Source organism: Globicephala melas, chromosome 8, assembly GCF_963455315.2.
Source record: "Globicephala melas chromosome 8, mGloMel1.2, whole genome shotgun sequence".
Lineage (NCBI taxonomy): Eukaryota > Metazoa > Chordata > Mammalia > Artiodactyla > Delphinidae > Globicephala > Globicephala melas.
The window spans coordinates 53371753-53396254 of NC_083321.1; the positions used below are offsets into that span (position 1 = coordinate 53371753).

Genomic DNA, 24502 nt, shown 5'->3' on the forward strand with positions numbered 1-24502 from the left:
CGTGGCGAGGCGGAGGCGGAGGCGGGGCCTGGCCCAGGCTGTCGCAGTGCGCCTGCGCACGGCCTACCCCGAGAGTGGAGGGAATGGCGCGTGCGGGCGTGTCTCCCGGCCTCTAGAGCCTCGGATCCCGGGGCAGCTCCGGTAGGTTTCGCGTGCGCGGGTTTCTGCAGGTCTGGGGCGAGCTTGCACGTTGCATCACCGGTGCATCGCTTCTTGCTTGCTTAAATTAACACCACATAGACTTTTATTGCGGAAATCGCCATAGACTCTTAAGGGCCGCGGAACGGGACGGCCTCAGTAACTGGTTTTCACACCCCCAGCAGATCTCCGTGACGCGGAGTTGGACGCAGACGTGGGTTCTAGGAGCTTTCATTTTCCCCAGCTTTGCAGCTACTCTTTGGCCCCGTTAGCTTCTAGATTGGAAGCCGAGGGTCTGAAACTCAGAAAAGCAATTACTCTTCCCTGATGAGTCTTCAGAGGAGCAAGAATAGCGACATGATTCCACCTGCAGCCCTATAGAGATTGGTCCCTCTGTCTTCCCCTCACACTCGTGGCATTTTAACGTTCCTGTGTTATTTGAGTGCCAAAATGAGTGACCGATATCTAGAACAAAGGATTAGTATCAAATTCTGCGTGAAATTGAACAAGTCTGCAAGTGAAACTCACCATCTTTTAAAAGAAGCTTATGGGGATGAAGTCATGTCAAGGGCCAGAGTTTTCGACTGGCATAAAAGGTTTAAAGAAGGGCGGGAAGACATTCGAGATGATGCCCGAAGTGGTCGTCCAGTCACCCACCGGACAGATGAAAATATCCAGAAGGTCAAGGACTTGGTTTGTTCGAATAGGCAGTTAACTGTGAGGATGATGGCTGAAGAGTTAAATTTAGATAAAGAAACCGTTAGGCTCATTCTGAAAGAAAACTTGAATATGAGGAAGGTATCTGCAAAAGTTATATCGGGTATTTTGAAGAATGAGCCTAAACCTCGAAAACTTGACTTTCGGTCTGATCATTCAAAGGAAACTAGGAAAAATAGCTCATGTGTGAGGGAAAAAGTAACAAATTCTGAACCATGGAGTCATCTCCAGTGCGAAGCCGGTGGGGAAATGCCTCTGCCTGTATCCCATCCCAAAATCCCTCCTGCCAGCCAGCTGCTGCAGACTTCATCTTCAACAAGCCTTCCCAGCAGGGCGGCTCAGGATTGGTTCACACCGTGGTGAAAGGAATCTGGGGTAGCTGAACCCAAACTAGAAAGCTGCCTCAAGGTTAGGCACCTTCATTTGCCGCTCATCTATTTTCAGCTTCTTTACGACTCCTCTCTACATGTCATGGCCCTGCAACTTACTCTTTGCTGGACTCTTGGGCCATCTTCCTTGCTGTTCTCCACAACTTTGAAGAACTTCTGGCTGTTGGCTTCTGGTACTTGCTTGTGCTTGATTTTTCTTTTTTCTTTCCTTACCAAGTTTTTTCTTCACTGTCCAGACCTTAGCTTGTTGTGACTGTCCTCTTCCTTTGTTCTCAGTATTCTGCCTCAGGGGATCATACGAATGAAAAGTGGGAGCAGGACCTCTTGGAGTCTCTCTCTCTGTGCCCAGGGAGGCATACTCTGCTGGGAGGACCCCAAAAGAAGGCCTACAGTTCCAGCCTGCTTCACAGTCAGGGCCTGAGGTATGGTACAGGAGGCAGTGGCATACTGACATAGTGAGCAATGCTAAGGGCCGATCCCTCCCAAATGACTCAGTGGGAGCCCCTCAGAACTCAGGGGTTGGCCACCCATCCTGACCTTCTCACAGACCTACCCCTCACAGAAGTGCTGGGTTTGTTTCATGCTAGTCTTGTGCTTTGGAACCCCGCCCCCCCCCTCATTTGGGTGTATCCCCTCTGATGGAGGAGGAGGATCTGGTCCTGGAAAATAGAAACCAGGGCACTAAGGTCCAGGCTGTGATATGTGAGGAGGAAGACAAGGTGACACTCTAGACCTTGAATTAAGGGAGTCTGCTGCCTACGTGCTGATTGCCACACCGCAGCCTGTTTCTAGTAACTAATATCAACCTTGTCGGGTTTTTTTTTTTTTTTGAGCACCTTCAGTGTTTAGAACACTGCTGAGCATTCACAGTGTGATATTATGAAATAAGGTCACCAAGGGCTGGGTGGACTCCATGGATGAGGTAGTTCCTGGACTGGATCCGTAAGGAAGGATGGGACAAGGAGGCTAGGAAATGAGGGCATGCTTCCCAGGCGGGTAGAACAGCATGAGGCTCCGAACCTCCGTCAGTAGGACAATGAGGGCACTATTAGCTGAAATAGCAAAGTCCAAAGAGGAAGATAATGGTGTTATACAGAAGATAAATAATTTGGGATGACTTGCTTCCTCTCTCCGCCCCCAACTCTATGCTAGTAGTTTATAAATTGCTTCCCCTGAGTCTGTGGATAGGTTTATATAATAGCCTACTTATTTGATTGGGTTTTTTAAGTTTCTCATCAAACCTTCAAAAAAGCAGTCTTTCCTAGTTGAGACTCCTTTATCTCTTTCTGGCTCTCTGCCAGGATTTATGGAATGGAACGTTTCCCAATTGGGTTCCAAGTAATACCACATAGACTGGAAACATCTCAGAATGGCTGGTGGAGGAGTGTGTGTGTGTGTGTGTGTGTGTGTGTGTGTGTTGGGTGGGGGGAATGGTTAGTAACAGCATTTCACAGGATTGGCCAATGTCTATGTTTTAACCCAAGGATTCTTACATTCCTATTATTTAACTGGTAAGTTAGTAAACAGTATTGGTTGATAGTAGAGGCCCAACATTTATTCAACACAGCTGTTTTTAGTTCTTTTCACTATCACCTTCAAAAAATTACAAGTTTCCCACTAATACCTGTCAGCTTTGAGGCACTCTGAAACTTAGACCTTATCTCACAAATAAAAGATATTGTTCAGGAAAGCTCTCAAACCAGGCAACAGCTCACAGACGTCTGCATACTTAGCAATTTCTAGACATTCCATCTCAGGACCATTACATCTTCCTACATCGGATAAGGCCCTGGGCTCCCCATAAGGCCTTTGCGACAGGGACACTGCACTTCTGGAAGAAAGCCGCCACAGCTGGCCACTTGGTGACTGAACCAATATTAATCCTTGCTCAGCCCAGGGGGTAATTGTTGCAGAATTGTATGCCCCTATGCCTAGGCCAGGTTCCCACAACCGTACCTACAGGCATTATTTCCAATCTGTGATAACACAGAGGTCCTGAGAGAACTTATTTCTGGATTTATCCCTGTCCTGTAAACAGGGCTGGAGTGACCCTGCCAAAGGTGCTGGACCAAGACCATGTTGGAGAGTAGAATACTGGAAGCCATGTTGTCCCAGACAGGGTTTGGACGCAAAGCAACCAGAAGCAGGTAATCAGGAGGGTGAATTCAAATTGTTACAAGTAGCTGTAATGAAAAGGACTTACCTTATTACCTTAGATCATGTCCTGGGCGGTAGTCAGGTTGAACTGCACTACCTGAACCCATTGCCCATTTGCACGGCTTCTCAGAAAATATTCAGTAAGATGATAATAAACCCTAGGAAGCCTCAAGTTTGGAGGGAAGTAAAAATATTCACGCAGAGCAAACCTTTCACACATGGCTGCTCAGTATCTCTACACACCAGTTTAGAGCATAATCTCAAAAGACTGTCCTCAGACAAGAGAGTTCTCATGTAACAGTACCCCTTATCTGTCCACCTGCCGAATCTGTTTTATTTCTGACATGAATTTTGCCCGGCCTGCACCTTGCTGCCTAGGCCTCTTGAGCTTTTTGATCCTATAATCTCAGGGTTCCACCCATCATGCCCTAGGCCCTTGTCCTTGACTTTTCTCAGATATCACTCAGTTTATTCTCCAGTTTGCTCTTGCTCTTCTGTTTCCCTGGGCTTTGTTTTCTGGTTCTGGACCGCACCCTCCAATAGCTGCTTTTGGCCACTTTGGTATGCTTGCCTTGAATTCCCCTTTTGGTCATGGTTTTCCACTCAACTGCAACTTTTCTCTCTTCTGATTTTTAGATCCCTCTTCCAGCTCCCCACTTCAGCCCTATAGTCTTTTGTTTTGTTTGTTTTGTGGGGGGGGGGTTTTGGCAGTGCCGCACAGCTTGTGGGATCTTAGTTCCCCAACTAGGGACTGAACCCAGGCCTTCAGCAGTGAGAGCACAGAGCCCTAACCACTGGACCGCCAGGGAATTCCCAGCCCTATAGTCTTGAGTAAAGAAATTGCTCCATCCCTGGCCCCAGATTGCCTTCATATATAAGGGGCACACTGGGAAGGAACAAAAAAGCTCCCTCTCACCCTTAGCCACCAGGGGTTCCACTCCCCAGAGGCAACCAGTATTACCAGTTTCTTGAGGCAATTTGGTTACCTCTAGTACTCAGGAGTTATGAAAGTTTTTCAGAGATATAATATGCAAATCGCACTCTCCCAGCAACTGTATTTTCCCTGGCAGGAGAAGCTCCATCTAACCATAAGAGATGAAGCCTGGCTCTCTGTAGGATGTCAGGAAGAGAGCTGGCCATCTGCAAACCTTGACCATAATTCTCAAGCTAAACACACAGTCAAGGAATCTCTCTGGGTTTCAGGCTGACCTTCCCCTTCCCCATTCTGGTTCAAAATCCACATGGAATGTTATACACTACAGCTGGAAGTCTGGGAGGAATAAACACTTTCCAGGGCAGATCATTTCATCATTGAGTTTATCCAGTCCGTTCTCCACCCATCATCCCACCTTCCACCTGTCCCACTGGTAATGATCAAAAACAGAAAGAATAAAGTATTCACCAATCTTTGATTTCGAAAAACGTGGGTAGTTCTGCAGTCTTCTGAATTCTGCCCCTGGCTCTGAGTTCTCACTGAAATGTTATTGTTTGGGAAGAATGTGTACATGGGGCCTGCTTTCCAGAGTCTTCCTTTCAGATCCATTTCTTAGAGTTCAGACTTTGGAGGTGCCCGGATAAATCTGGATGCTAAATGACTTGAGGATATCTAGTACAGGAGTGGGGTACTATTGGGAACTGTCGCTGTATCACATCTGCTGATCAGCCAGCCTGCCGTTTACAGACCTCATTGCCAGCAAGTCTCACTAGGCTCCTTGGGATTGGTCACCAGGGTCCTATGTGGCTCAATAAGAGTCTTCTTTGCTGCTGGGATTGTATATGTAACCCTGTGTTCTCTAACTCCTTAGTTGGATCAGACCCCTCAGATTCTGCCAGGCTTTGACATCCTATTTGAGGCAATACTCATATTTATCTTCTCGAGTCTCTGTCTTATCAGATCCTTGCAAATACTGTCCCAGTTGCATCACCCTTCTCCCAGTATTAATATCCAGAAACAAAAAATCTGTAGTGGGAAACTTCAGTACTTCTTAGGTCCCACTTGCATTTAGTGAAGAGGTCAGCAAACTTCTTCTGTAAAGGAAATGTCTTAGGCTGTGTGGGCCATACAGTGGCTATTGTAATTTCTCAACATTTTAATGCAAAACCAGACATAGCTAATATGGAAACAGATGAGCATGGCTGTGTCCTAATGAGACTTCATTTATGGATACGGGGATTTAAATTTCATATAGTTTTCACATGTCACAAAATATTTTTTTCAAACCACTGAGAATATTAAAAAAATTCTTAGCTTGCGGTAAGTTCATAGAAAACCAGATGGTGGGCCAGATTTGGTCCATGGGCCATAGTTTGCTGACCCCTGGTCTAATGTATATAAAATGTGTGTATAAAAATGACAGATGATTGATCCATCAGTAACATTGTTAATGCCAAACTGATCTGGCAATGTCTGACAATTTACTACTATAGAAATTGTGGAATATTGAAGGTAGTCTTTATGGTGCCAGGAGCGTGAACTAGAGCTGAATGATTGACTGTATTACCTTGACCATATTCTGATTCACAAAATAAGTTTTGTGCTGTTCTCGGCTAAAAATTATAGTACACAAACTACCTATATTTTGCCCTTGTAATATTTCCAAAAAAAATTGGCAATACTGAAAATGGTGCCAAGTTACAACCAGTGATAACAGAATGAACTGAAGGTAATTCCAAAATTGCCTTGACCATGAGCAGCATTTGAATAAGTTTGTTATCATCTATGAAAGGGACTACTATGGAGGTGACAAAACTCATTGAATTATATTTTTTTGCATGCTTGTAAAAAAATTATATATATATATATTGGCAACTGGTACCAAGCTATGTTCTTTTAGATATGTTTACTTGTTTTTCTCCTAAAGAGTGCCATATTGTGTCACCTTCACTTAAACTGATTTTCCAAAGTTGAAATAGAATCTCAGAATTGAACAGACCTTTGCAAGGATGTTTAATCCAGCCAGTTATGTTTCCTTTGAATCCAGGAGTGGCTAAATCCTACAGCTGCTGAAAAACTGCATCTGAAAGGAGATTCTGTGTTAATTCAGCAAATTTTTATCGAGTGGCTCTGTGCCAGGCACTGTCCTATGTGCTAGGGTACAGCAACAGACAAAGCAGACACAAGCCTTAGATTTGAGTCTGAAATATAATTATATTGCTGTTCACTCTTGCAAAACTTCTGTTCCATGTGCTCACACTAACTCATTGTTAATTGCATACCTGGAAAAAGGTATGACGTTTGCCACAGGCCTCTCTGCTGTGGTCATGATGCCTCTCCAGCTGCATTAATAATTTAAGGACTATATGTTCCACTTAAATTTTATTATTCTTTAGACCAATCTGTATTGGTAGAAAAACACGCTGGCAATGTTGGAAGTGTAAATTGGCAACAGCTTTCTGAAAAGCAATTTGGCAGTATCTATCAGGAGCTTTAAAAATGTTTATAACTTCTGATCCTCTAATTTTACTTCTGGGAATCTGTCCTAAAGAAATAGTCTGGGCCTTCCCTGGTGGCGCAGTGGTTGAGAGTCCGCCTGCCGATGCAGGGGACACGGGTTTGTGCCCCGGTCCGGGAAGATCCCACATGCCGCGGAGCGGCTGGGCCCGTGAGCCATGGCCGCTGAGCCTGCGCGTCCGGAGCCTGTGCTCCACAACGGGAGAGGCCACAACAGTGAGAGGCCCGCGTACCGCAAAAAAAAAAAAAGAAAAAGAAATGGTCTGAAATGTGGGCAGAGTTTATGCTTTAACAATCCAGAAGTCCAACAGTAGAAAATTGGTTAAGTAAATTACACTATGATGATATAGTAGACTATTATGCAGTCATTATAATTAATGTTTGTGAAGTGTTAAAACAGCATGGCAAAATACTTATAAGTGAAAAGAGTGACATACAAAATTATATACATAAATCTAAAAATATTTTTCTAAAATATTAATACTTTTATTATCAGAATAAAACAATAGCACCAAAAGTTGGCAATGGAGAGAATGGGGCCAAACCATTAGTTTGGTCCAGGAACAATTAACTGGCTGGGTCCACATGGAGACTGTATGATACTATTGTATTGGTAGCAGGAGTGGGACAGAAGGGAAAGGGGCCTTCCCCGAAGGAGAAGGGGACCAGAATCCCTACAAAAATCCTGAGTGATATGAGAAGACACCACAAACGGCATGTTCCTGTTATGTGGTCCTAGGGAGGTAAAGGAGCACATATGGATCAAATATATTCTGACAAATGGAAAGGATTTGAAGTATTCTCCTGGGTAAAATTAACCTCATTCTTCCATTCTCTCATACAAAATGAATATTCTTGAGATGGATTTTATTACAACTGATTCTCTGAAGAATCCTTGAGCTTCCCATATAATTTCTTTAGGATAGGAATGGCTTTTGATGTGCCGAGTCTACCTCTTCCCATGCTGGGACACTCAACACGGATGTACATGGGAGTATTTGATATTCCACACTGAGAATACCACATGAATATCAATAGTCATCTTAATGATGTAACTTAGGAAACTCGAAAGTTTGCAAATGTTTTTGTTGGTGTCCAGAATTACTGTGCTTTTATTTATATCTGAAGAGTAATTATTCACAGGATTTTCAGGTATGAAATGATGTAGATAATTCCTGTCTATCCATAGATGAAATTGTTCTGTTGGGAAAATATGTCTTTCATTGTTATTTTAGCAAAATGTTTACCATTAAAATGCCAAATATATCTCCTCGGTGAAATTTCAGATTTTCAAATGAGTACCCAAAGTAAATACATGTTTTATAGGCATCTAGGCTACAGATTTGTCAAGCTGGAAAAGTTTTTCAAGGTCTAAGTCTCTTGGTCTATAGAAAGAACAAAGGAGTGAGACTGGGGTTTGTCCTGCTCCTTAACAAGCCATGGGACTTTGGGCAGTTCATTTGCACCACTGGAGCACTTCAGGTTACTCATCCATAAAAGGAGAATAATAAAACCTGTCTCATGGAGATGTTCACTTTGTTCATTCAACAAATATTTATTGATTGTTTATATGTATCTGATCCTGTTGTAGACACTGAGGATACAGCAGTGAACAAGACAAAAAAAATGTTTCTTCTTATGAGCTTACATTTAAGTGGGGGAGACAGACAAGAAATAAGATAAATGAGTGAAAATATAGTATGTTAGATAGTTATTGTTAGATGTGAGGCTTACATTAAAATAATGTATATGGGGTGCCCAGCACAATATCTGGCATGTAGTAAGTACTCAACAGAGAGTAATTTCCTTTGCTTCTTCAGTCTTCCGAACAGTTCCTGAATTAGTCTACAGCATGGTAGTAATCAGCGGAAGGCCTGACCCATTGCCTTCTACCTCTTTCAAGTTAATACGGCCTAAACCTATTTTGCTTAAGAAGACAAAAGAATGCTTACAGATGTGCTTTGTACTTCCTATATGGCAGATTAATCAAGGTGGTGCCTAAACACTGTTGATAAATGGCCTTTTCTGAAGCCAGTTGGCAGGGGTCCTTGCTTGGAGCTAGACGGCATTTGTCCACAAAGACAAATGCATTGTTTCTTTGCTGTTTAAGCAAAATGAACTAGGAAACTGTACTAGCTGTTTCTCTTAAAAGATGTGTGACCTTTGTTCTGTTCCAAACATCGGAGAACTGGACAAAATTTACATTATTTATGGGAAACCAGGGCATTGACTAAAAGCCTGGAAAAAAAGGGTTTAATACTTGTGGTTTCTATATATTTTTGCCCATTGTAGAAAATTTGGGAAGTTCAGAAATGTTTAAAGAAGTAGCCAAAAGTTCACCCCTAGGATTCAGTTATTGCACCAGACCCATCTCTCTGCCTCAGCTTGCTCCTTCAAAAACATCCAGTGAATAGTCATTTACTGAATTCCTTCTTTAGGCCTGGGCCTGTACTAGGCATAGAGGGTATAGCCCTTGCCCTTAGGCAGTACCGGCTTTGTGGGGGTAGGGAAAGGGCCAGAGGTGGAGAGACCACTGGGAATGGGCTCCTACCTTAGACTGTCAGTCTCTCCCAGAGCACAGCTCTAAGGAACAAGCTTTTGTAAAGAATTTGGAACAAAAGTTGTTATCATCACAGTTAGGGTGATTGTAGGAATGAGAAAGTGGAGTATAAAGAGGCAAAACACACAAAGCATTGGTAAAGCATTGGTAACTGGCCTGCTGGCCTTGCCATCCCCGGCTCCTCTTATGTAAAAGGGCCCTCAGTTCTGTCCTGCAGTATCACCTTTCAGAAGAAACTAGACATTAGGCTGTGAGCCAGTACCCCTGTATCTTGCTTTAAGAATCTAATAAGTGAAAATTCAGAGGTACAACCCAGATTAGATGAGGAAATTGGCCCAGGGAGATTGAGTGAATTTTCTCTAATCACACATCTAGTTGGTGGCAGAGCCAGGATAATAATGAAGGACCTTGAATTTCTCTTGGTCCAGTGAGGTTTTTTTCCATTACTCCATTGGTAATAATATCCTTTACTAAAGTGTACATTCTTAAGATAACTTTAAAATAATTGTCACCCTTGCATTTGATAAATATGATTTACCAACAACTGATTTACATGCAGTTTGTGGGGAACATATTTATGACAGAGAAGGTGGTGCAAAGGTTTTTCCAAGTTTTCCTGGGGTGTCCAGGCCCCCTGGTCCTTCTCCCAGACTGTGTATTCACAAGTAAATGTTGGCATTCTGTCATTCATTTTTTCCAGATGTTCTTCCCTAGTGTGTTATGTTTTGTGTTTTTAATATTTCTCATATACATTTTTAAAAATCTGGGCACATAAATTCTAATAAAGTTCTCAACTATCTCTTCTATGCTGTCTCAAATTTCCGGGTGTGTTTATATTTATGACACAGTGTCTGAAGGCATGAACGCTATCACATCGTTAGGGCTTATATTCCTAAACCCTAGACTTGCGTTTCTAGATGTTCTGAAAATTCTTTACATTTCACTTGTAAATGCCACTATACTATGCCATGACATTTCCAGAGTAACATATATTTCAAACAGGAAAACAGAGGAAGCCCAAAGAAAAGGGAAGTAGGTTTCAAATATAAATACAAAAAGAAAAAAAATCATTAAAAAATAGTAGAATACATAAGATGGGGGGGAGTGTAAATTCTAGTTTCACGTCCCCTGAGAACAGAATGTCCTGCAGACCCACTTTAGGGACTGGCAGTTTCCACTACCAACAAAGTAGCCCAATCTTGGCATCATACTTCCTTTGACTCTCACATGCAGTCAAGTCCAGGTCATTCCCCTAACATGTCTTAGCGTCACCTACTGCAACCGGACAGGGTGGTCACCCACCTCTCACATCACTGTCCTGAAGTCCATCCTCTGCTCTGCTGCACACGTGCTATTTAGTTTGGAGTTTGCTGAAAACCGGAGGCTTTTTGATGCCAGCGTTTTGAGCCTGCTCAGGTCACACCCGCTGTCTCAAATCCATCCTTGCTGCCATCCACCTAGAAAACTCCTACTCAGCACTCAAGCCTCAGCCTTACCGTTGTAATTCTCTACCCCTCACTTCTTGGCAAAGCAGTGCCCACAGTGTACAATGCCCATTCTTAAGTGAAGGAAACCCTAACACTTAATTGAACTTAATTGTCTGCAGAATGTTTTTCCTCCCCTACCAACCCATGAACTTGAAAGCCAAGATCACATCTGATTTCTCTGTATTGCCTGCATCCGGAATAAAGCTTCCCTGGAGCTGTTCAATAAATGTCTGATAGATGAATGAAAGAATAGACTTATGGAAATTGCTTCTTTAAATTTCTGATTAAACTCACCATTTTAGCCATTTTAAAGTGTACATTTCAGTGGCATTTAGCACATTCACAGTGTTGTGCAATCATCACCGCTATCTAGTTCCAGAACACTCCAAAAGGAAACGTTGTATCCATTGAACAGTCACTCCCCATTCACCCCCTTTCCCCTAGCCCCTGGCAACCACTAATCAACTTCCTGTCTCTGTGGATTGGCCTGTTCTGGACATTTCAAATAAATGGAGTCATGCAATATGTGACCACTGTGTCTGGCTTTTTTCACTTAGCATAATGTTTTCAAGATTCATCCATGTTGTAGCGTGCATCAGAACTTCATTACATTTTAGGGCTGAGTAACAGGCTGTTGTATTGCTATACCACTTCTTGCTTATCTGTTGATGTTTAAATGTCTGATGGATATTTAGGTTGTTTCCATCTTTTGACTCTTATAAATGGTGCTACTATGAACATGTGTGTACAAGTTTTTGTTTAAACACCTGTTTTTCTGTTTTTTTCCTAATAAATTTATTTATTTTTAACTGCCTTGGGTCTTCGTTGCTACATGCGGGCTTTCTCTAGTTGCAACAAGTGGGGGCTACTCTGTTTTGTTGTTTGTTTGTTTGTTTGTGTTTTTTTGCGTACGCGGGCCTCTCACTGCTGTGGCCTCTCCCGCTGCGGAGCACAGGCTCCGGACGCGCAGGCTCAGCGGCCATGGCTCACGGGCCCAGCCGCTCCACGGCATGTGGGATCCTCCCAGACCGGGGCACGAACCCGCGTCCCCTGCATCGGCAGGCGGACTCTCAACCACTGCGCCACCAGGGAAGCCCGAATGCATTCTTGTAACCAACATACAGCTGGATTTTTAAAAATCCAATCTGAGAATCTGTCTTTTCTTAAGCGTGTTTACATTTCTTCTACTTATGACCTATTGTGGATATTTTCCCCCTTTGTTTTGTCCTTTGCCATGTGTTTTACTTGCTTTATTCTCTTACCCTGCCCTCTTTTACTTTGGTTGTTTTCTTTGCTCCCTTTTTTGCCTCACTAGTGATTTGGAAGTTATACATTCTAATTATATTCCTTCAGTGGGTGTTCTTATGTTATCAGTGTGCATGCTCAACCTAACATTGTTAAGTTAATCACTATCTTTAGCACACTGTGAAAATTTCAGGAACTTTAGAGTTCTTTAATTCTGTTCTCCACCCCCTCTATCTTCCACTTAATTTGGTTTTTAGTATTTTAGTTCCAACTGACTTTTAACCACTCACCCCCCCTCCATTAGATGTTTTAACAACCAGAATTTATTTATATTTACAAACATGCATACCAATTTCTCTGCCTACCTTTTAGTCCTTTCTTTTTATTGAAATATAGTTTGTGTACAATAAAATTCATCATTTTAAAGATACAATTCAATAGTTTTTAGCATATTCACAAAATTGTGCAACCATCACCACTATCTAATTTTAGAACATTTTCATTATCCCCAAAAGAAATCTCCCCATTCCTCCTATCCCTAACCCCTGGCAGCCATTAATCTACTTTCTGTCTCCATGGATTTACCTTTTCTGGGTGTTTCATATAAATGGAATCATGTAATATATGGCTTTTTGTGTCTGGCTTCTTTCACTTAGCACAATGTTTTCAATGTTCATCCATGTTGGAACATGTATCAGTCCTTCATTCCTTCTTATGCCTGAATAATATTCCCTTTTATGGATAAACCATATTTTATTTATTCATTAGTTGGTGGACTTTTGAGTTAGCTCCACTTTTTGGTATTATACGTAAGGCTGCTACGTACATTTGTGTACAAGTATTTTTGTGGACATATGTTTTCAGTTCTCTTGGATATATACCTAGCAGTGTAAACCATTATTTCTTATATTCAGTGGTGTTTAGATGTTTAACAACCAGTTCTCATGTAGTAGGAGTAAGGGAGCCCTGACCTGTAGCATTTGTTGAGCTCTGAGGTGCAAATACTCAAGTTACCAACGTGACATCACTGAAATATAGAGAAGGAAAAAGATGCACAGCAGCACACCATTCTATAGTATTTCTACCATATAGATGTGGGAGATAATAACCTCAGGTGCATAGATAATAGAAAAATTGTAGTAAAATAATTAAGAAGTGATGCACTGTGAGGATTTTTTACCTTTATTTTGAAAGTAATTCGTTTAATTGCAAGTTTGTATAATTTAATTTTTAGCAATGACTGTGTTTTACAACCAGTTCTCAAAATTCCTTAAAATTTAACAGTCGCTCTTTGGGCTGATAAGAGCTGACTCTAGCACCTCACTTGCATCCCCCTCCTTACATCTAACTTATTTTTCTAGATTGAATTTTCTTCTTCCTTTTTTAAAAATAATTAATTAAAGAAACAAGTTTTGGCTGAGTTGGGTCTTCACTGCTGTGCACGGACTTTCTCTCATTGCAGTGAGCAGGGGCTACTCTTCGTTGCGGTGTGATTGTGGTGGCTTCCCTTGTTGCGGAGCACAGCCTCTAGGCGCGTGGGCTTCAGTAGTTGTGGCACACAGTAGTTGTGGCTCGCGGGCTCCAGAGCACAGGCTCAGTAGTTGTGGCGCACGGGCTTAGTTGCTCCGTGGCATGTGGGATCTTCCTGGACCAGGGCTCGAACCCGTGTCCCCTGCATTGGCAGGTGGATTCTTAACCACTGCACCACCAGGGAAGTCCCCACAGTCTTTATTTATTTATTTATAGTTGAATAGAAAAGAGGTTTAATTTAATTTTTTTATATCTTTATTGGAGTATAATTGCTTTATGATGTTGTGTTAGTTTCTGCTGTATAACAAAGTGAATCAGCTATATGTATACATATATCCACATATCCCCTCCCTCTTGACACTCCCTCCCACCCATAGTCTCTTTTAAATGGTTCTATTTTAACCCTTCTTCTCTCTAGTTTATTGTGTTGGTTGATTCTCCATTTTGCTCATTTCTTTCCTCATGTGGTTTGATACTTTTCAGGAGCAGCTTCATCAGGGATTGTTTTTTCTAGTGGATTCTGCAAGCCCTGGATTGGTAAACATCCCTGCAGAGCTATTTTGAATTCACTTCAGCCTAAACCTAAGAATTTTAATAGGTCTTACTTCAGCCCTAACCTAAGAATTTTAAGGTCTGGACCAATTTTTCTGTTAATTTATCTCACTAGCTGTCTGCACATACAGGTAGAGTAAATTTAAACCTCCATATGCATTTGGCACCGATTGGGATTTCTGCTTCTCTTGAGTGCCATTTCTTCCCTTCCCAAGGCCTCTTCAGACATCAAGGTTCCTTGAACTTCTCTAACCTTGGGGTAGAGTTTTTCCAGTCTCCTTTTCATGGAAGGGGACAAAGCTTCCAATGTCAGAGCTGTATGCAAGGGGCTCAGTTCCAGCTTTCTCACCTGCCCAGGACTGAGCCCCATCTCCTACTCCTTAGTGTTCGGTGGAACCCTGGCCTGCAGATCTCAGGAACTATAGCTAAGTGTGTAATCCTTGTGGCAGCTAAGGCACGTCACCTATGACCTGTTCTGGCTTTGAGCTTTTCATTTCTTTTTCATTTTTGATATCTGGGGATTTTTCTTTATTCTTTTCAAATTTGGCAATAAAAATATAACGTCTGTTATAGTTCATCCAGCATCTCTACGTGTCTGTAGCAGGGGGTGGGATGGGAAACCCATCTATATTAGGATAGTTGATCATGTTTCTGGAAGTTCCCAGATCAGAAGGAATCATTCTGTGAGAAAGACATTTATTGTCTTCATTTTTTAGATAAGAAAATGGAAACTCAGAATGGTTGTCCAAATTGCCAAAGCCATAAAACTTTAAATGGGGAAATGGGTTTTGTGTCCAGTCTATTTGCAAAATCCCATGCAAGATATCTAGGCATCTTAAAGTTGACTTGGTACCTCTGGCTTCTCTCCATTATTAGCCTTTATGGATAATTCACCCCTGGCATTTTGCTGACTTAGACATTCCATTTCTAGGAATCTTTCTTAGGGAAATAGTCAAAGATGCAGACAAAGATTTATGTATACAGTTATTTATTTTATTTGTAAAACAGTAAAAAGAAGTAACTGGTCCAAATGTCCCACAATGAGGAAATTGTCAGGTAAACTGTGGTATACTCATTAAATGAAAATAATGCAGCCATTTAAAATGATGTTTTTGAAGAACTGTCAATGACGTGTTTATGTTCACAATGGAATAGATGCTAAAGCCAGACTATAAAACCAGATGCATTGCATAGTCCATTTTTACTTTCTATATGCTAAAAAAAGACTCAAGATATACTCAAAATGGTGCCAGTGGTTTTATCTGGGTGATGAAATTATAAGTGATTTAAAATTTTCTTCATTATACTTTTATATATACAATTTTTTATCATTATATCTATAAATATTACTTTCATAATTAGAAAAATATGTATGATGAAAATTACTTTTTAAGAAAAAAAGAAATGTGTTTTACTAGAGAGAAGAGATCTGTCCCCAAGGTGCTGATGGTTTGATGAAGGAAATGAGACACATACGCAAATAAATTCATTACAAGGTAATAAGGGCTATAATGGAGGGAAGGATTAGCTCTACCTGGAGTTGAAGTTGGGTGAAAAGAGGTAACATTTGTGCAGGGTCTTGAAGGATGAACAGGAGTTCTCTAGGGCTTTGTAAATTGTTAAGCACTATATAAGTGTAAGTTAGTTTTTGGCCTTTATTATGACTGTCAAAGCTTACCTCATATAAAGCTCTCTTTCTTGTCTCTTTCTCATGCTCCCTGAGGCCCAGGATCCCTGGGACAGGAAGCAGCGGCAGTTAAACAGTCACACATCAGTGCTCCAGCAAGTGAACTGAGGTGCATCCAACTAAGGAGCAGATCCAGGACCAGAGGACATAAAATTACCTGGGAGCAGGGCCAGGAAGGTGCTGGTGGGTAAACAAGTTCCCCCTTATTTGCCATCCTGTGGAAAGGCTGCCTTTGCTTGGGACCTCCACCCTGAGTTATAGGGCCATCTCCACCCGGGGGATGGTAAAAACTGAGAACAAGCATCACATATCAGTCCGTGATTTACACTGGCAGGAAATGGTGTGTCAGATGTCCTTACAGCCTCCAGACAGAGTGGAGTAGAAAGGAGGAGTGTGAGTGAGGAGACCCGGAAGGTTGGCAAGAGCTGATTTGTTTGGGAGAAAGCCTTAGAAGCTCAAGGTTGGAAGAGATTGAAAAGTTATCTTACTTAGTCCTCCTGATCCCCTCCCAACATCCCCATCACATTGTCATCCTTCTTGGCCTTCAGGGAGCAGCTCAGAGGCCACCTCTTCTGTTATCTCCCACCTCAATTCCTCCAGCCTATGCCTTAGGTATTCCTTGTTGTTCAATTTTATGAGAAAAAAATTCAATGCCCGCTGTGCACCAGGCTGTGTGCTTATGGTTCTTTGATTGCAGTAGGCCCTCCTGTGCCTCCTGTTGTTTATTTATTTATTCAGGCAACAAACATGTATTGAACACCTACACTATGCTAGGCAGTGTTCTAGACATTGTGATAGAGTGGAGAGAAAGACAGCCAAGATCTTGTGTTCTCTTGGACCTGTCATTCTAGTCAGGGAGACATAAAATAAACAAAGGAATGAATAAGAAAATACCAGGTTGGGCTTCCCTAGTAGCGCAGTGGTTGAGAGTTCGCCTGCCGATGCAGGGGACATGGGTTCGTGCCCCGGTCCAGGAAGATCCCACATGCCGCGGAGCGGCTAGGCCCGTGAAGCCATGGCCGCTGAGCCTGCACGTCCGGAGCCTGTGCGCTGCAACGGGAGAGGCCACAACAGTGAGAGGCCCGCGTACCGCAAAAAAAAAAGAAAATACCAGGTTATAAATGTCAAGAAGTCCCCTTTGGGGAAATTTAGGGGAAGAACTTTCCATACAAAGAAAGCAGCTAACTCCAAAATCTCAGGGGATAACCGCTGCTTGTTCTAGAAACAAAAAGAACACTGTGGTATTGCGCATGGAATACCCTTTTGTGCTTTATCTACAAACAAAAATCTTCTCATTTTTTAGGACTTAGCTCAAGCATCGCCTCTTCAGGCAAATCTATCCTATTTATTTTCCCTGGGTAAAAGTGACCACTGTCTCCTTTCCTCCCCACTGGCTCAGAGCAGACTTCTGTCAGCACACATGTAACGACTTGCCATTCTTACCATACTATAGCATTGCTACTCCCTAGTGGATCTCAGTCTTGTCAATGGCAGAACTTCCTGTCTAAATCCCTAATGCCCATCACAGAGCCTGGCACAGAGTCTGTAATTGGTAAACATTTGTTCCTTGAATACATGAACTCTCACATAGCACTTTCTCAGAACCTCCCTGGTACCGCTTATTCAGAATTAGCAACCGTTTACTGGTCGGTGCCAGGTCCTGCACTGTGTTCTTTCAACTCTGCTACCTCTTATAAGCCTCATGGCAGCCAGGTGCAGTGTTATTATCCTATCCTGTAGTTAAAACTCAGAGGATCAGAGTGACTTCCATGGTGACTCAGAAATAAGAATCAGGGCTGAGATTTGAACCCAAGTCCTCTTGATGGCAAATCTCAATGCTTCATTTTCTGTGATGCACCCATCATGCATCAGTTCATTTGTGTACCCATCCTCTCCTTTCTCCTAGATAACCTTTTCCCTTAGGGAAGGATCTGTACTTGACACCATTCCATTCTGTATTCTCCATGACACCAGAACAGTGCTATGTATTTAGGACACACTCAACACAAATCTCTAAGGATGGAAAAGAAAGAATGAATGTGTAAATGAATACTTCACCCAAAGCGGATCAACGACTGATATCAGTTCATAGGACGGTGATGCGCTGGAGGAAGAGATGTTTCTGAGGGGAGGGACCTTCCCAGATACCTCTGCGCCCATCTGGGAAAGCTGAGGGTACCATCTCCATGCTACAGCACTCATTCCTTAGAAATCACACCTTTCACTCAGTTGTACATCTCAGCAGGAAGCCAGGGGCACAAAGGGGAACATGCATGGCTTCCAATGAGTTGGGAAAATGAGGTTAGGTTTCGATTCAGATAGTTAATTTTTGTTTTCTGGGTCTGCACGGTCAATAAATTTTCAACGAGCAGTGATTCTGTTCCTCATCTTTCATTGCTTTATGGGACTTCAGGGAATGAAAGCATAACATCCTGCTTTCCCATAAGTTCTCTGGCCGCTAGCCTGGCACCAATTAAAGACATGTCCATGCAATTAATCAAAACCAATTTGGAAGCTCTCTGGCACTGCTCCTCTGACGTGCTGCCTGCTCCACATACAGTAGTTCCTCAGCTGCAACGATGGAGCCAGGCATATAGGAGCTTTTGATGAACTGGTCATGCCAGCCCCAAGTGTTAACTGTGTCATCTGACATGACTAATGAGGTTCCCAACTTGATCTGTGTGAGCGGAGCAGTCCTGCTGTCTGGAGGAAGCTCGGTTTCCAAAGCCAGCCTGGGAAGAGGCTGCAACGTGCAGGGTACACACTCCATCACGTCAGCTAGAGTCCTGGAGGCCTCTAGTGTTGGAGCTGAGAGTCGTCCATGGGGAGGCTGATGGAAACTGTGGGCCAGGCTCTGTGCTGGGCGCTGGTGGGAATGTGACCCGACTTAAACTTCTAGCTCAGCCTCCTCATTTTATAGACATGGAAGCCAAGAGCCAGCAAAAGTGAGGCGCCTGCCAAAGGCCTGAGCTGTGGGGAGAGAAATAAAGGAGAAGGCATGGATCCTACCTTTGAGGAGCTAAACCCCTAGATGAGCAAACAAACATGTGTGAGGATAACAAGTGGGGTCTGATGCAGGTACACCTCCTCAAGGGTTAAACTGTTGGTTTCCTTCCTTCATTCTGCAAACATCTATCAAGAGGAAGAGTCTGTGTTTTTGTCGCCTCTGCAATCCCAAGAGCGTGTGATTTGAAGTCAACAGGTCTGGGTCTGAGTCCCAGCTCTCCTTTGAGTTGATGTAATCTTGAGCAAATCACTTCATTTTTCTGAGCCTTGGGTTCCTCAGCTATAACACTGGGACAAGCCAAATATTGCCTACCCAGCCTACATCCTACAGTCCTTGTGAGACCCAGCAGAGTTAATGGGGGTAAAAGTATAAGAGTCCCTGCACACGTTAGTTATTATTCATATTACTACCCTCTCCAAGGACCCCTGGCTGAAATCTCTGCAATATGGATCCGCAGATAGCTTTAACTCTCTTCCTCTTCCAGCCCCTTTCAAAATGCACAGGAAAGAAAGGGATATAAAACCAATTGATCATCTGCCCACAATCTCAACAGCTTTCCCAGAGAATCCATGACACAGGAAGACAAAGAACTCAGCCCTTGTAATTTAATGTCATTCCACACTTTGATTGAGCACCTACCATATAGCAGGCGTTGGCCACGCTGTGTGGGGAATCAGAGTTGGATAAGACATGCTCCTTGGCCACATTGAGAAGCTCGCCATTCAGTGGGAGAAACAGACATGGACACAAATAACTATAACATACTGCAGAAAAATACAATTGCCATAGGAAAGATACAAATCAAGTTCTGTGTGAGTCAGAGGAGGGAATGATTCATTCCCCAAAAGGAGATCGGGAAAAGTTTCATCAAGGACGTGGTATTAAAGGATAAGCAGGGTTTAGCTCTGTCAGGAAGCACCAGAAAGGGTGCTCTAGACTGAAGGAACAGCGTGGGCAAGTGCATGAAATCATGATAGGAATGGTGATCTAGAGGACAGAGTAAAACTGAGTGAGATAGGGAGTGTGAGCATGAACAAAAGAAGACTCGCTGGGCCCCAGCTCTGAAACCCAAGCATGGATGTTGCTATTTCACTGTTCTCTTTGCTGGCTGAGGTTACCTTGGCCTCTGTCCCTCAATCAGAGAGAATCCTGTACTGGCTCTTCCTCCAGCAAGGCCAAACTCAAGCCCCAGGTGGGAGAGCCAACAACAAAAATGAATGGGGAACAGCAACGACCATCAGATACAAAGTGGCCTGGACTGGGAAGCTCTGGTCACAACCATACATCCCTGGCCCAGGTGAGAAGGTCACGTAGATGCAGCCATGACACCAACATCTGAAGCATGATGGCAAGGACCTGAGGCCTCTTGGCATGGGTCACACACTACGTTTCTCTCCTTTCCTCCTTTGTTCAGAAGAAGCCAACTTCTTCTTTATGTGTGTTGCTGTCAGAATGGTTTTGGAAGGCCAGGAGCTGCAGCTGGGCTCCAGGCATGGCCATGGGCCACCCCAGCGACTCATATTTTCTCCATGTTTCCATTTTTCATTGTAAATTGGTGTTTTTTGTTTTTTAATATTTATTTATTTCTTTATTTCTGGCTGCATTGGGTCCCCGTCGCTGCACACAGGCTTTCTCTAGTTGTAGTGAGCGGGGGCTACTCTTCATTGCAGTGCACGGGCTTCTCATTGCGGTGGCTTCTCTTCTTGTGGAGCATGGGCTCTAGGCACATGGGCTTCAGCAGTCGTGGCTCTCAGGCTCTAGAGCACAGGCTCAGTAGCCGTGGTGCACGGGCCCAGCCGCTCCGCAGCATGTGGGACCCTCCCGGACCAGGGCTCGAACCCGCGTCCCCCGCATTAGCAGTCAAACTCCTAACCACTGCGCCACCAGGGAAGCCCCGTAAATTGTTTTTTTATTGTGCACATAATACAGTGATAAGAACAGAAACCTCAAAACTAGGAGAAAGAGATAACCCATTCACACATTATCTGTTTCCATTTCTTTTTGCCCCTTCCTGCTGTTGACTGTGAGCACAATTTTGGGGGGCAGCTTTGATCACTAATACAATTACATATTCTTATTGCTCAGCTTTGTAAGCAATAAGAATATGTCATCATACAGCTTTTTCCATTTTGCTACTTACCGCCAATCTCTGGTGTCCACACAGTCTTGGCCCTGTTACCCCAAGACTGAAGAAAGATGCCAGGACCATGTAAAAAGGGATGCCCCATAGATAACGTGGTGGTTGTTGACACTTGCCGTCATGGTGCAGAGGAAAGCACTGACTGCTCTGCCATCACATAGACTTGGGGTGGAATCTACATCGAAGCTAGATAGCCCTGGGCAGATCGCTCCATTCCTTTGAGCCTCAGGTCCTTGTCTGTAAAATCGGGTTGGTATTAGTACCACCCTCATAAGATTGCTATTGCTGTGAGGATTAAAAGAGATACCAAAAGGCAAATGCCCCATAATGGTGGCTGCCTTGCCTGTGCCCTTGCTGGGACTGGCCTTGGGTCCACTCTGCTTCCACCCTTCTTCTCCTGCCCACATTGGACCTTCTCCTCTCCCCTGAGCCCAGCAGGCCTCCTGGGTGAGTTCACCTAAATTCTGACAAGCACTCCAGTCTGTGTATTTATTATTATTATTATTATTATTATTATTATTATTATTTTGGCTGTGTTGGGTCTTCGTTGCTGTGCGCGGGCTTTCTCTAGTTGCGGTGAGTGGGGGCTACTCTTCGTTGCGGTGTGCGGGCTTCTCACTGCGGTGGCTTCTCTTGTTGCGGAGCACAGGCTCTAGACGTGTGGGCTCAGTAGTTGTGGCTCGCAGGCTCTAGAGCACAGGCTCAATAGTTGTAGTGCACGGGCTTAGTTGCTCCGCGGCATGTGGGATCTTCCCGGATCAGGGCTCGAACCCGTATCCGTTGCATTGGCAGGCGGATTCTTAACCACTGTGCCACCAGGGAAGCCCTGTATTTATTATTCATTGGATGAATGTGCCATCTTTTACTTAGGTAGTCTCCTCTGATGGAAATGTTGGTTGTTTTCCAATTTTTTATTGTTTCCAATATTGATGTAATAAGTATCTTAATGTATATTGCTTACTCCATCCTTTAAAAAAAGTATTCCTTAAGAACAATCCCCAGGAAAAGGATCACTAGAACAGAGGTTAGAAACATCTGAACAGCTTCTGATGTATATTTCCAAGTTGATTTTCCAGAAGGTTTGTACCTGTTATTCCGCCACCAGCTCGAGAGAGAGGACCACTTGGACTACATTACAGGCTCTTGGATTCTGGCCACAGACTCTCGTTACTGCTCATTTTTCACCATTTTCTTCCCCAACGTCTTTCTTTCTTTCTCGCCTCCCACACTGCAGCCACACAGGACAACTCAATATCTTCCCTCCAAAATAATGCTTCCATGCTTTTGTGCCTTTGTACTTCCTATTATTTCCCATCACCCTTGCCTGAGAATATCCTTCCCTTAACATACCCTCTCACCACAGAGCTCATCTTTTGTGGAACCGGGAACTTCTATACTATCTTTAAGACCCAGCTCAAATACCCCTTCTTTGTGAACTAGTTCCAATCCTCCTAAGCGGAGTAAGTCACTCTTGCCTTATGTGGTGATTGGAGGGACCCTTGGCATCCAAGTGCTCACCAAGAAACTGTCATCCTCTAATCCCAGCTTACACGCCCAAATCTGTGTGAGTCTCCTCCCTCTCCCCCTCTCTCACTCTTTGCACCAGGCAATTACCAAGTTATGCTAATTCATATCCTAATTATAATTTTGCATCCACTTATCTCTCTCATTGCCATCACCATTGACCATCACCTCTCATCAGGATTCCTGGAATAGTCTCCTAAAAGAAAAAAAAAGTAATATGTACATGGTTCAAAAGTCAAATTTTCTTTAAAGCTTATGATAGAAAACAGTAGATTCTTGTCTCATCTCTCCCACACCAAGCCCTTCTCCTCAGAGACAACTAGACACTTTCAACTCTTCCAGCTGTTTCTTTTGGTATTTACTTCTGTTTTCCACATAATATAGCTCTACTGTTATTTCTTGATTTTTAAGTTCAGACATTATATATTGACTTTGAACAATGGAAGATTTCTCTAACACCACTTCCCTGCCTATCTTCCAATATAATTATATCACAATTTTGGGTTACATCATTCTGTGGTATTTACATATTATGACCAGGAGTACCATTAAAAATATTTGCCATCTGAGATGCCAGCATTCCCTCCAGGACTGCTATCTCTCGGGGGTGAGGTCTGAGCCTGCTGGGGGAAGGCGGAACATTGAGGAATGGGGGTTGATATGTGGGAGGTGGGGCAGGCTGGCCACTGGCTAGTAGCCGGGTGTCTCTGGATGGTTCCTATGCAGGGCTCCCTGGGCCCCGGTAGGTGTAACAAGCAGTGCTGAGTTAAGCCTTCTGGGGAAACCAAAGGCAGTGCCCAGGAGGGGCTGTAGGCTGCTGACTGACACGGACACTTGACGGATCCAAAGAGATGCTGGCCTTTCCAGCAGGGTCTAGAGCCCCAGTCTGTGCCAGGTATTGTCTCTGTAGTTGTGGATCCTGAGAAGGTTCAAGGAGTTTTAAGATGGGGGGCAAGGGCAGCTGGAGCAGTGGCAGTGTGGTACTCAGGGAGCTTGGGGTAACTACTATTGATATTTACTAACCAGTATAGAAAAGTGTCAAAACGTTAACAACTTATAAAGTCTAATCTAACTAATACAGTTCTGTTGACCCTGATTACAGCTATGTAAATATTATTCATAGTCAAGCTGTGCAGGGCTGTGTGATAGCATTTCCATTTTTGCCAAGATTTTTCCTGGAGTTTTTCCAAGAGTTAATAATTGCCTTGTTTTCTTTTGCTTAGTTTCAATATACCCATCACTAATAAATCTTCTCCCAAACTCTTTGGTAGAACAATATGATTACCAAATCCATCAAGTAATTTCTCACTTTCAGCTATATCCCAGGCACTGTGCTAGGCACTGGGAACTCAACTGTGAACAAGAAAGACATGGTCCCTGCTTTCATTGAGTTTAAGTCCAGCAAGGGATCAGATATAAGTAATTACAGTAATTTTAAGTGTCACAATGGGAGAAGTATGGGTTCCTCTTAGAACACATAGCAGAAATACCTCACCCAGCTAGAGAGACAGGCAAGATTTCAGACCTTAAGAATGGATGGAAACTATTCATTTAGACAGTATATATTTACTGAGGGCCTCTTACATGCCGGCCACTGTTCTAAATGCTGAGAACACAGTATCAAACAAGACAGACAAAGCCCCTGCCTTCCTATGGCTTACATTCTAGTGAGAGGAGACATAGTAAACACAGAAGATAATTTTCAATTGAAACAAGGACTATAAAATAAACAGGATGGGCTTCCCTGGTGGCGCAGTGGTTGAGAGTCCGCCTGCCGATGCAGGGGACACACGTTCGTGCCCCAGTCCAGGAGGATCCCACATGCCGCAGAGCGGCTGGGCCCCTGAGCCCCACTGAGCCTGCGCGTCCGGAGCCTGTTCTCCACAGCGGGAGAGGCCACGGCAGTGAGAGGCCCGCG

At 43.4% G+C, this 24502-nt stretch overlaps 1 protein-coding gene across 4 annotated transcripts; it reads left to right on the top strand.

The window, feature by feature from the left end:
• Positions 1–83: 83 nt before the first annotated feature.
• Positions 84–18598, top strand: GVQW3 (GVQW motif containing 3). 4 transcript variants are annotated; one of them, XM_060303734.1, is made up of 3 exons: positions 84–1666; positions 3283–3391; positions 6383–8118. In XM_060303734.1, exon 1 carries the CDS (start codon positions 589–591, stop codon positions 1216–1218), a length of 630 nt encoding a protein of 209 aa, XP_060159717.1. In that variant the 5' UTR covers positions 84–588; the 3' UTR covers positions 1219–1666; positions 3283–3391; positions 6383–8118. The 4 variants fall into 4 exon arrangements, with proteins under 4 accessions (XP_060159717.1, XP_060159716.1, XP_030691893.1 ...); XM_060303733.1 differs by having other exon boundaries at positions 84–1417; positions 1521–1666; positions 3283–8118; XM_030836033.2 differs by lacking the exons at positions 3283–3391; positions 6383–8118 and adding an exon at positions 18236–18598 and having other exon boundaries at positions 84–1053.
• The last annotated feature ends 5904 nt before the right edge of the window (positions 18599–24502 follow it).